Source organism: Centruroides sculpturatus, unplaced genomic scaffold (genome assembly GCF_000671375.1).
Source record: "Centruroides sculpturatus isolate CEXI.00-Female unplaced genomic scaffold, Cexi_2.0 scaffold712, whole genome shotgun sequence".
Classification (NCBI taxonomy): Eukaryota; Metazoa; Arthropoda; class Arachnida; order Scorpiones; family Buthidae; genus Centruroides; species Centruroides sculpturatus.
This window is the reverse complement of record NW_019384904.1, coordinates 1-13,717: the sequence shown is the minus strand read 5'-3', so window position 1 is coordinate 13,717 and position 13,717 is coordinate 1. Positions and strand designations below refer to the sequence as shown.

At 23.9% G+C, this 13,717-nt stretch overlaps 1 protein-coding gene across 1 annotated transcript in view; it reads right to left on the bottom strand.

Annotated features, from left to right (window-relative positions):
* LOC111631543 (Down syndrome cell adhesion molecule-like protein Dscam2) overlaps positions 1-12,336 on the bottom strand; it is a gene marked incomplete at its 5' end in the record, with an annotated part of 67,191 nt that extends 54,855 nt beyond the window's left edge. The window contains 4 exons of the mRNA XM_023375803.1: positions 655-813; positions 6,195-6,602; positions 11,657-11,926; positions 12,022-12,336. Of these exons, the coding sequence (XP_023231571.1) occupies positions 655-813; positions 6,195-6,602; positions 11,657-11,926; positions 12,022-12,336 (1,152 nt within the window). The remainder of the gene's footprint in view (positions 1-654; positions 814-6,194; positions 6,603-11,656; positions 11,927-12,021) is intronic.
* Positions 12,337-13,717: the final 1,381 nt, after the last annotated feature.

Genomic DNA, 13,717 nt, shown 5'->3' with positions numbered 1-13,717 from the left:
ATGTACTTCAATGAAATGCTTTTTGACTGTAATATGGCATATTGTGATATGTTGTACAGAAGTCATGTTCGATCTTCGCCTTGCAGTCAAGCAAAATGGTACACTCAAAAATTTAAGAGGTAATAAATTTCGTGGGTTTCAGATAGACACGAATGCCTAAATCCCTATTATAGAAGTTTACTACTAAACTTTTATGATTTAGAAAAAAATAGGAAGATTGTTAAAAGAAAACAGACGTATTAAAATTATTTATTGATAAATTTTAAGTAGTCATTTGCTATAACAGTTATTGCAAGAGAATTAAATTATGACAAGATTTAGAAAAGTTATAATGAGATTTTCGAAATTAAATACCATATTTAATGTATCTTTATAGTTTCTGCATCATCGAGTTTAAATTTAATTAGATATAATTAAATTATAAAACAGATATCTAGTTATAGATTATTAAATACCTATTTTTAGAAAGGTATTAACTAATGAATATTTATATAGTATAGACACAGAATAAAATTATTTTCAATAACATTTTCAAAAATATAATTTCAGGAAATAATATTGAAGTAGTCTATAACAATTATTGATTAAGCATTATTGAAGAAAATGAAAGTATCGATTTAAAAATTAATAGATTTTAATGTAAAATGTACTTACTTACAACCTGCAATACGAAACTCCGTTCTGCCTTTTCTCCTCTGTTATTAAGTGCAACACATTTATAAACTCCTTCATCGTCTTTTCGAACGTTGTGTAATGTTATTAGTCCTCTTTGCTCCTGAGCCTGTCGATCCCCGATCGGTAATCTCCGACCATCTTAAAGAAGATTAAGCATTGTAAAAAATGCATTGTGTATGAAGCAAATGAAACAATTTATTGACGCCCTCAGCATTTGAAACTTACAAAGTTTAAAATATATAACACAGCCAGACAAACATATAAAATATTCATATTATACACTGTTTTATAGTTTACATATCATGTCTTTAAAATTGGATATGTCAAAAATTTAATTTTGGGATGTGATTTCTATGAATTTACATCAAATATGCGTAATCTTATCAAAGAATTTAAATAAAACTAATCCTCATTTTATATCAGACTAGATAGCCTTGTTTAATAATATATATATTCCAAAGTGTTGTGTTAAACATTGAACAAAGAGCAAAACTAGAATAAAAATATAAACAAATTAAATAAAAAGTAACTTTAAGAAAAGTTACAGATTTTCAAATGCGATCCAATTTTGTTTATCTTCATAAAATAAATTAATAGATGGAATTATTCCTTGCACATGCTTCATCCAATCGATTATTTCTGTAGTTTGTTGGATAGTCTGTTTTGTATAGAGATATGCATTCCATCCGACCGAAATTTTCTCAAACATATTGGATGAATGCCAGATTATATATTTGCATTCTACTTTGTATCTATATTGTTTCTTAAAATCTTAACTTTTGATATTACTAAGAAATTGTATAGTGATTTTTGAAGGAAGTAACTTTTAATAGGTTTTCCTATAAATAAAATAAACCATTTATAAAAATTCTTTTGTGTGTTTTTTTTTCTATTATTGATATTTTTATCATTAAACAAGTATTTTAAAATGTTTTCTCATAATCACTATGTAAAAACACTCATTAGAATACTAATTACGTTTGATTTCTATAGATTAATTTCAACTAGATGCATTTTAATCATTATATAGCCGAGTTGATACCTTCAATTGTTTCTAACTCACGTTTTGATCACAGCTCTTAGTCATTATCTTCATTTCTTATTCAAGGGATGTATTTCTCACGTCCTTTGCTTGACAATTAGCTTAGCGTCGAATGCAAACATATTTTTCTTTTTAAAAAATATTTTACAAATTTTATAAGTAAAATAAAATTTCAGTTCTCCAAAATTCAATTTTCGGTTGCATAATTGATTTTTGTTTGACGTTATTTCACAATGTTAAATAATCAAAAACATATTTAATTTACGGAAATATTTGTATTAAAAAATTCCAACTTGGAAATTTTAATTAATTTTAGAAATAACAATTAGAGAAGCTGCTATAAATCAATTATTAAAAAACTTCAGTTCAAAAATTAGTTTTCGACTTCTAAAATTTTAATAATATATATATACATATAACATTATAAAACTTACATTATATATTTATAATATATGTTTATATTACATCACATTATTTTATGTAGTAATATATATATATATAACTGTATTAATAACTATCATATAGCTATGTAGTTATATTATAGTTACTAATGGAGTTGTATGGTTATTATTATATATATTATTACAGAGAATACAAATTTCATGTACATATACACTAGTGAAAACGTTTGATAAATCATAAATTTATAAAAATATGTTGTAAATTTGATAATTGTCCAGATAAAAATTTTTATTATTATTTCCTAGTTTAAAAAGGAATTGCAAAATATTTTCTATATTGTTTTTAATGCAGTTATATTAAAGTTATATATCATTAAAAGAAGTCAGTAATTTTAATTTTTTTACTTCTACATATTTCAAGGAAGAATATGCAAAAAAATCATAGTTACAAAGCCAAATATATGAATGAAGCAAAATTGTAATGAAATTACCTCTATAAATAAACAAAATTAAAAAATAGTTATTTTTATATTTAATAGATTATAACAAAGCATTGATAATTTAAAATAAATCTCTGGACGACTAGACATTTTATTTGTACTGTACATTCGTCATTGTTCTTTTCCTGGAAGTTTGCCAGACAAATCATTCTTCGTGATATTCTTAATCTCTTTGTACACAGTTCAGAATAGTCAAGTACACACAGTATGGATCCGATTTCTAAAGAGTTTCCCGAAGAATGTTTTATTACTGAAAACTTTTTATAGTAATTTTCTGAATAGTATTAAATAAATCCCAAACTATAACTTTGCTATAAAAAATCGACTGAAATTAGAAACAAAAATTTTCTATTATTTTCATTGGGGATATATCTTTAAAATTGATAAATTTACAATTTTGTTATAGATTAAGTTCGTCGAGATGGTTTTTAATGATAATATATAGCTATCTAGATTGACTGCCTCATCAGAATTGCTTTCAACATCGTGGCAATTTATCACTATTAGAGTTCTTCACATTTCATGAAAGAAATTGGAAAAAGAGTTATTTCAAATTTATCAGTTAATGAAAACTGTATATAAATATACATACAAGTAAAAAGTTTTATTAAAAAAAATAAACTTGCTTTTTATTACTCGAAACAAATTATTGTATATTTGTAATGATTAAACTTTAAAATTACAGTATGACTTTTCAGCAATTCAATGTCAAGATCCCATAAAGAGCGTCCTATATCAAACTCTTAAATAAGACTATCCAACATACTCTCTAGAGATTGCAATTCGCCAGATAGACTACTAGTTAAAACTTCCAGCAAAAAGTATTTTGAACTATAAAACTATAAAATATCAAATTGAATTTTTACTTTTATTTTATACATATAACTATTTATCGATTTCATCTACCAAAATAAAAAGTTATTTTTCATATGTATAATATGGTTCAAAAAATTAAATAACACTGTTTATCAAATAAAATAAACATATAAAATGCTTATATGTAATAGGATAAAAGCCTATTATCCCTTTAAACTAACTAATACCTTTTAATTTCTACTTTTTATAAAAGAAATATTGCAATATTTTCTTTTTAAATCGAGCGCTTTCTTATTTAAACAAAACTTTAAGCATAAATACTATATTTTATATAATATCTAATATTACTGCTTAACTATAACTACAAATTTTCCTATTTAATTGAGCAGTAAGATATAATTACTTACTATAAATCTAATTTTCTTAATAATAAATATAATCTCTCTTTAGCTTACAATGTTATAAAGCTTTCATAACTAAACAATACAATTTAGCAGAGTAAAATAAAGACACATCTTTTACATTATATCTTCAAGTCACAACTTATACTTAAAATTTTGTCTAGATAAAATATATTTTATATTATATATAATAAGAAAAGGCTATTTTATATTTTCTAACTACATTTACAAATATTATTTTAAAAGAAAGTTTAATTTTTAAGGCGTTAGAAAATCTATGTCCCCTGAGGTTTACTTGTAAAGTACGCAAGATTGACAGGAAAAGCTAATATTTAGGAGTAAACGAGACGATTTTTCACTGCACGTTGTAGTGTATAGTGAAAATTATTCTTTAGCATTCCTTTTCTGTCAATATTATTTGTTACGAAGTTGTAAGACAGAAATTTTCTTCCAGAAAAATCCTTTACAATAATAATCTGTTAAAGTTCACAGAGTAAGTAGATTTATCATAACTTTCCACTGACAAAAATCAATTTTATTAGACAAAATTGAAAGTTAGAATTGTAACATTGAATCCTTTTCTTTTATAAAATTTCGAACCGATACTTTAAAATAAACTGAAAACATATATAGAACTTTTCGAATAAACCTTATAAACTTGAAAATAAACAAACTAATAATACTCTATTTTAAATGAAACACTTTTCAGTTATTTAAATAATATAATATTATAAATTATCAAACGTTATTAATTATAATTATTAAAATGTAAACTTTTAAAACGTATTATATAATAAATTTTCGAATTTTAAAATATTTTTTACGAACAATTTAAATTATAAAAAAATATTATCATTTAGAATAAAATATTAAAATCCTTTAAAAATATTGCTAAAGAAATTAACTTTTCATTTTATAAAAAAACAAATATTTTAAAATTAAAAATAAATTAATCATCTTGAAGTATTTTATTTGTGTGTTAAGGAATTGTGTTTGTTTAGAAATGAAATGAACCCATATCAAATATTTGAGAAAAACAGAGCAGTGCTGAGTTTCAAATGTTTACCAAACAGCATAAAAAAAGACTAAAAATCTATGTATATCTGATCTAAATGTAAAAAGAGATTTAATTTTAAATTAAAAAAATAATAATATTAGAATTCGCGACGATTTATTCTTTTTCAATTCATTTAAATTTAAATTTTTGCATTAATTGAAACTAAAATCATTTAAGATATAAAAATATTTATTCTTAAAAAGTATCGTATTAAGAAATAACAAAGACTTTAAGATCATAAGATGAAATTCATTAAAGCAATTAAATATGGAGTTAAAAATAATTAATTATTTTTAATAATTATATTTTTATGTAAAAATATATATATACCGGTAATTACATAAGATAATGTAATATGTTTATAAAAAAACGCTTGGATAATTTTAATGAGAAATATTATTTACATTTACTAAAATTAATGTATTTACAATAATCTATGTTTACGCGGGTAATGCATTAATCAAGGAAATTATTACTTAAAATGTAATCCACCGAGTCATAAAAATATTAAAACTACATAAAATTATTCAATTTTTTTAAAATTTTTATTCACGTTTTGGAACAAATAATTGGATGATTCATTCAATGGATTAATTCGATGGTAATATATTATTAAGATAAATCATTACAAAATTTTATTTAAGAAAAGTAAAAATTTTTTTATTTAATATAGTTTTTCTTTTACAGTTGAAGTGAACTCTGCCATTTTAAAAGAAATGTTTGGATTTATATTAATTTTTAAAATATATAAAAATATGATACGATGTTATGATTTATTTTTAATTAAACATATTATTTCTTTTATAAAATTTTTATTGAAATATGTTGAGAAAAATCATTTTAATCAATTGATAATAATCACCGAAAATCAATTTTGTAGTACAGAAGAAAATAAAATTTCAACATCATTCTTTATGTTGGTAAATTGACGAATTTTTATTTCTTCAAACTGATAAACATTGAAAAGAACATCTTTTTTTGCTGCCTTCATTCCTTTCTTCCATATTGATTTACCTAGCATCTTCAAATTCAATTTCCTACAAAACTATTTAAGTCTTCCATCCAATGAACAAGTTTGTAGAAATTATCACTTTGCTTTTTTTTATTATAATCGATAAACAGACGACAAAATTAAATTATATTGACATAAATTTAAGTATTTTTTTAATAAAAAAGACTATTTTTAAATTAATTTATTAATTAATAAATAAAATATTTTTTTATTTATAGAAATAAAAAAATAATATTATTAAAACTCTGCGTCAATTTCTATCGGTGACAAATTTATAACACTATTCTCACCTTTTTCTACGTAAACAAGATCAATGGGATATCCTGATACGGAACAACGGAGTTTGACAATCTGTCCAGCTACAGCTGTCACATTCTTCAAAGGACGAATAAAAGGTGGTCCAAACACTTCAATCCTGGCTGAATGACTTACAGTTCCTACGTCATTGTGAGCAATACATCCATACAATCCACCTTCTACAGTGCTCAGTTCAGTCAGATTGACATAGCTGATGATGGAACCGTCTCTTCGAACAAAATCTCCGAATTGAACTCTTCTTGATTCCGGAAGATTTTCACCATCCAAAGTCCAGTCGATTTGAGGGATTGGTGATCCTATAGCTTCACACTGCAATGATACAAACTGGCCATCTCTGTGTCTTTGATCTGGGAATACTCGAATGAAAGAAGGGGGCTGCTCTGTAATTAAATCGAAAGAAAACTTTAACAATAGCTTCATTAAATATGAAAATTCATTGAAAATAATAATTATATTTTTAATAAGAAAATTTATAATAAAAATTCGATATATTTAATAATAAAATTGGGAAATTTTATAGTTTCCTTATTCAATAAACAAAAAAAAACTTAATAAAGAAATTTAATATGCATATTTTAATTTGTAATTAAAATTTATCTTTTTTATCGTTAAAAATATAAAGTTAATTTCTTTTCAGTTGTTTAAATTTAACAAATGAAATTACAAGTATCTACAATTAACTATTATGAAAAGAACTATGAAAATGTTTTGTTTACCTACATAAAAATCTTTATACAGAAAATAAAACGGCCAAACAATGTAATAAATTATTTACACAACTATTTTTAGTTGCCATTATTTATTTAAATAACTATTATAAATTAAAATGTATTAGAGCATTTACTATTCTTTGTAATTTAAAAAAAATAATTATATAAAGAGATAAATACCAATTTCGTGGTTCGATAATTCTTTAATTCGACTTAATTAATTTATACCATTTTAAATGTCTTAAATTAATTTTAAAGAAAGATTTTAAACTTTTATTTTTTATTTGCTTCAGTGAACATCAGAAAATAAAAGTTGTAAATAAAATAAAATAAAAATGAAATTCCTTTTTTTCTGCACTTGGAAGTATTGCACATATTGCCATAATAAGTTGACACTTCCAACGTCAAGTATACAATTTGCTAGAAACTGTCAAGAAGTGACCAGATATGTTTTTAGATACTGCAAGGAAGCCTCGGTATCTTCTTAGCCATTCTACAAATGAGGTAAAGCTAGAGGCTTTAAACACTATCGTGGATATACAGAAATTATATCATAAGGAAAAATCAATACAAGACAATCTTTCTTCTTCAATGATAGTGGCTGTTATAATAAATGAACTATACAGAACTTCTTCAGTAAATATGTGATGTTATTCTATTAAAACCTTAAGCAACATATTCTTTTAATCTATTATATGTTTCTGCGTAATGCTATTTTTGTAAAAAGTAAAGTATCAGCTATTTATCATCCTAAAAATACTATAATTATTAAATAATATAATACATCTTTCATAGTAATGTAAGTGATATATTTATAAAAATATATTTAATTTATCAAATCTAAAAACCGAAAAAAATGAATATAAAATGTCAAAATTTATAAAAATATTTAAAATTATCTTTTCCACTTGATTTATATTGAATACAAATAAATATATAGTTCTTTGTATTCGATAATTTAAATACAAATTATATATATTATATTAATATAATGGAGACGTATAAATCAAATAAACGACTATTTATTTCAGAATTTTATTAAGTTTTTAAAAATATATTTAAAAAGACATCTTTCAATAAAATATCATCGAATGTCAACTGAGAGTCAAGATTACAAAATAAAGAAAACAAACTAAAAAATAAAAAAAAAACGATTTTGTGCAACACTTTGTTCGAATCACCTATCTACAGTTTCTAGTGACAGTTTATTGTGTTCATCCTGGCGTGTTCTTCATACTGTGAAAGATTTGGTTCCCATTTTCACGCCACCTGTTCAGCCATTGCTCTTGGCAAACTTCCCACTTTTATACCAATTAAGAAATGGTTTGTTTGATGAATAGGAGATAATGCCTTTATTTATGTTCTTTACATTAAGAAAAATATGATTAATTAAACATACCATCCATGAAAAATTTACATAAATTACTTATAATTGTTTAGTTTAAATAATAATTTGGAAAAAATGTTTTTTGATTAATCAAATAATTTTTAAAATTAAAAAAACAGTTAATGTCAAAAAGATAATTTAATTATAGAATATTAAATATGTAGGCGTTTAATTTAATGTTTTATTTGTATATTTTTTTATATAAATGATGACGTTTATTGCAAAATGTAGGAAAATCTTAAAATTTGTATTAAAATATTTTTTAGATTGACATTTTTATCACATAAAAAAAGAAATCTATATTTCTGAAGACACATATATACGTTTTTTTCTGTTAGAAAAGGGGAAAATGAGCATCATTTAGTTAAGCATCTAAATTTGCTATATATATATATATATATATTGTAAAAAATTATCTGAAACATCCCAGAATATCATTACAAATCCTTACAAATATTTTTATATACAGCGTATAAAAATTTAAACAAAAATAGCAAAAAATAACTTAACTTATTTGCAGTAAAACATTAAAATAAGTACAAGCTATTTTTACTTCAGTACAAAAACCACAATTTGCAATTTTTAAACAAAAAAAATGATATCATCCTTAATAAAAACATTAAAAAAATCATTAAAAACAAATAATTATGGAATATTCCTTCGTGGAAATACCTCTCAAGTTTTTAGCTGTAGTACACATTATCATTTCTATTAAACTAACGAGGAAAATAATTATGTAGTAGCAAGCATTATGATAATTATACTGTAGCTCGATTAGCGTAGAAAAATTGTACTGTTGCTATTTAAATATCGGAGACATTCCATACATTTTAGGACAATAAAAGAAATACCTTTATATTTTGTTGGAGAACAATGCTTAGTTTGGAGATTTGGTCTGTAAGCTAGAATTTCGATGACTATTACTGCAAAATCGTCCACTATACCCAAGACCCTATCAATCAATGGGACGTGACTAGAGTTAATGTAATAGGTAGTCTTTGTGCTGAATTCTAACACCAACACAAATTGGTGTTCTATTTATATCTTATGTAACATTGCATGAATGCTAACAAGTGTTGATGTTACTACTATATCTGATAACTTTATACAACGTGTCCATAGACTATATATAGATGTTTACAGGAATATTTACAAGTTATATATGTGAAAAATCACAAATACGACCTTAATATATTTTTTTATATATATTACTGTGCTATATTTTATTTTATGTCAGAAATAAAACAAAATAAATTTGAAATTGTAATTTTAAATTTTTAAACTATTGTTTAAAAAGAAAGACAAACGTCTTTCACTCTTAATATATTCCATTTATAAAATTTTGAATCATATTTTAAAAAATTTTCTGAAACCGTTCTATTATTTTAACCATCATTTCTTATTGTATCTTATTGATTAGGAGCTTAGAAAGATGGTTGAACAATGTTTTCAGCAGTCACATCAGTTTTATTTTTAGTTATATTGCAAGGAAAAAAAGATACATTCTAGTTTATCATAAACAAAACCGAACTACTCGTGAAATTGGAGATGTAAAAAATAAAACTCTTGTAAAAACAATTTTTTGTATAAAAGCGCTGTTTATTGAAAATAAAGTTAAAAAATAAAGAAGATGTGTTTATGGCAAATCGTTATGTTCTAAGTTAATAAAAATTAACTATTTTTTCATAAAATAAAATTAGATATGTAAACATTTATATAAAAATATACATTCTTCTTTCAAGTGATTTTTCTTCTCAAGAAAAAAAATATATATTATTCAGACAAAAAATAAAAGGTTACGAACAAACTACCAAAAATAAACCATCATTAGAAGCATGTTCTTATCGATGATTCGGCAATATCTGACCATCAGTGACCAAGATAGTATGGTGATTGGACTTGTTACCACCATTATTTATACAATAAATAGAGCTTATAACGTGAGAAATATTTCATTTTGAATTAAAGAAGAATTCTGAATAAGATAGAAGTAATAAATAATTCTGAGAAATATTTCAATATGTAAAATTGATTAATTAAATTGATAATTATACAATAAAGCTTGTTATTAATCAACTATACATAGTACAGCAATTCTGAATAGTTAATATAATGGAATAATACATATCACTAATTAGTGTAAATTCAAACATATTTAACTTTAAATAAAATGTAAATATTTTTAATTTTGTATAAATACAAACAGAAGTTAAGAATAATATATATAAGATAGCAAAATTTATAAATTAACAATTAAAAATAAGCATTTAATCCCTTTTTAAAAGCTATTTAATACGAATATACTTCATTACACATATATAAAATATAATTACAATGAAAGTATGATAACCTTTTCATTGTAATTATATTCTACGTATGTGTAATACAGTATATTTGTATTAAAATTTATAAAGTTTGAATAATAATTAAATAACTTAGAAATATTTCTAATGTTGCAGACTTAAAGTAAAATTATAGAAGGAATAATAACAGCATCTCAGTCAGGATGAGTTTCATAAAATTCACTGTGTTCAATTACATTTTTTAGAATACGAAAATCAATGACTCATATAATAAAAAATTTATAAAGTTTGAATAATAATTAAATAACTTAGAAATATTTCTAATGTTGCAGACTTAAAGTAAAATTATAGAAGGAATAATAACAGCATCTCAGTCAGGATGAGTTTCATAAAATTCACTGTGTTCAATTACATTTTTTAGAATACGAAAATCAATGACTCATATAATAAAATTGTCATAATGGTTCAAAAATTATCTAAAACCAAAAAAAAACAGTCCACCTTTAATGAATTTTATAAGCTCGTTTTTCTGTTAGTTCTTGAGAGTGTTTTTCGTGAACAGAAACTAAGTCAATATACCTTAAAAATATCCAATAGATTGATTGAAAACAGACTTTTTTTGCATTCTTGTTTACACGTCTCTCTAATTTTTAAACAAACAGTAAAACTCTTTCTACTCTACTTCTTTACGCAATTAATATTCTTATGTTTAAGATAATTAAATGCAATTAAAATTTAATTAAGAAATCTACATTTAACATATAAACATTGAAAACAAGTATAATTATTTTTTTTGTTAAGTATGTTTAAGACAATTCTTAAACAAAGATTAGGCTATATTAAATTTGATATTCTACATCGTAAGAATTTAATACTTCTAATAAAAAACATATATATAACTTATATATAATTACTAGTTTTAATAAGCTATTAAATATTTTAATTAAGATGATAAAACTGCAGCATTTATTGTCAATACTGAAGCTAACTTATTTACAAAATCTCACAATTTTATGAAGAGTAATAGTTTGTACCTTGTAAATCCAACTGGATAGCCGCTTGGGCACTTTCCCAATCGTTTTCCACATAACATTGATAAATTCCACTGTCTTTTCTCTGGAAAGCAGCAATGTGTAAAGTCGTGGCAGTAGATAACCTTATTCTGTGGTCACTGACTAAATGGTGTTGGTCTTTCAACCAGGATACGGAAATGATAGGGCTTCCGCTCACATTACAGTTAAGTACGATGTCTTCACCTGATCTAACAATTCTCCTTGTGCTTTCAATTGTTACCTTTAGAGATCCTAAAATATCATTTAAAACTGTTTATTAGTTTATTTGCTTAATTTTCGAAATGTTTTTCTTATATAAATATATATATATATATAGGAGAACTTACCGCGTACAACAAGAGTCCTCTCAACTCTATCTTCGCCTAAGCTGTTATTGGCAACACAAATATATTTACCACTATCAAGTAACGTTGCTTTGAGAATGACAAGTGTCCCGTCAGTTATTTCTAAACCTTTTTGGACATCTACCAATGTCAACTGACCTCCGACATTTCTGAACCAGTTATATGAGATTGGAACTTTACCATGAGCTACACATGGTATTCTTGCTGTATATCCATCACTCGTTTCTGTAGTTGATACCTCTTGAATGATTCTCGGCACGACGTTTGCAGGTGTCTCTGATAAACAACATATAAGTACTTATATTGACAACTTTTAAAATATCTTATAAACACGTTTCGTTTCTTAAAAACTATATTTTTTGATATACAATTGTTTGACGCTTATAATCCAACATTATATTCAATTATTTACATCAGAAATTAAGTAGAAAATTATGAGTTTTTTTAAATTAGAAATCGAAAATTTATGAAAGGAATTATTGTAGTATAAATTTAACTTTTTTAAATTTTAATAAATATTCTTATTTAATTTTTAAGTTATGTATATGATAACTGGTTTGAAAACTTGGCATGATTTGTCGTATTTAATAATTCAAAGATGTAATTATGAAAAATTTCGTTGTTCTGCATATCTATATTAAATATGCAAATGAATTTTGTCTGAAAATATAATTCAACTTCTGTCAGATAAAAGAAGAGGATATATCTTGAAGGCATTTATATAAAATAAAATTTAGAGTGAAAACTTTGATTAAGTTTAGTTTATTAATATAAAATACATAACTTGGTATATTGATTTAAAAAGTTATAAAACTAAAGGTAATTTTTTCGTATATAAATACGTTTATCGTTATAGCAAAAAAAATATTAATGTAGTAAACAAACTTTCCATAGATCACTGTTAAATTCATTCAGAAGAATTTAATTGATGTCAGGAAAGTTCAATGTTAAAAGTAATTTGCAGAACCTCGAAAACCTCAAGTATCTGATACATCTTATCTCCTTTGTAATTTCCTAAGGTTGTCCTCTCATTTTTTAACCTACAGATTACGCGAACCTAGTATAATCCATCTTTTGTCAACAGAATATTCTCTTCTTTGTTAACAGTCAGTTTTCTACGAAACTTACTACATAGTGGAAGGAAAAAAAATATGGAAATAAAAAGTGAGTAGTCTTATTTCGCCTTCTAAATTTTCCTGGAACCTGAATGAAAAATGAAAGCCTGTCTCAACGACGTGAAGGCGTGTAGATAACGATTTTGATTTTGAGCAGCAAAAAGAATAAAAATTGGTTTATGAGAACTCGTGATTTATCTTTGGTATATGTACAAAGCATAGAAACTCTTTGCCCATTATTTTTTTTCTTTTTTGGAAATTATAAACATGCATTCAGTGAGACAATGAGAATTATTTTCCGAGCAAAAGATTTATAAATGTTATTTCATAAAAGATATCTGCTAGAATGCTTTTTCATCTAGAGCAGTTTTTCATCGTTATCTAAAATTACAGAGTTTATACATCTGGAAATATAAATTTTAACTTAGTAATAAAAATTATTTATTTCTGTTTCCACATGTAAACATTAAAATAAACCAATTCCGTAATCAGCAACGTGGAAATTCAAATGTAAATTCTAAATGAAAATCACAACTATAATGATAAACGATTTTACCATCAAA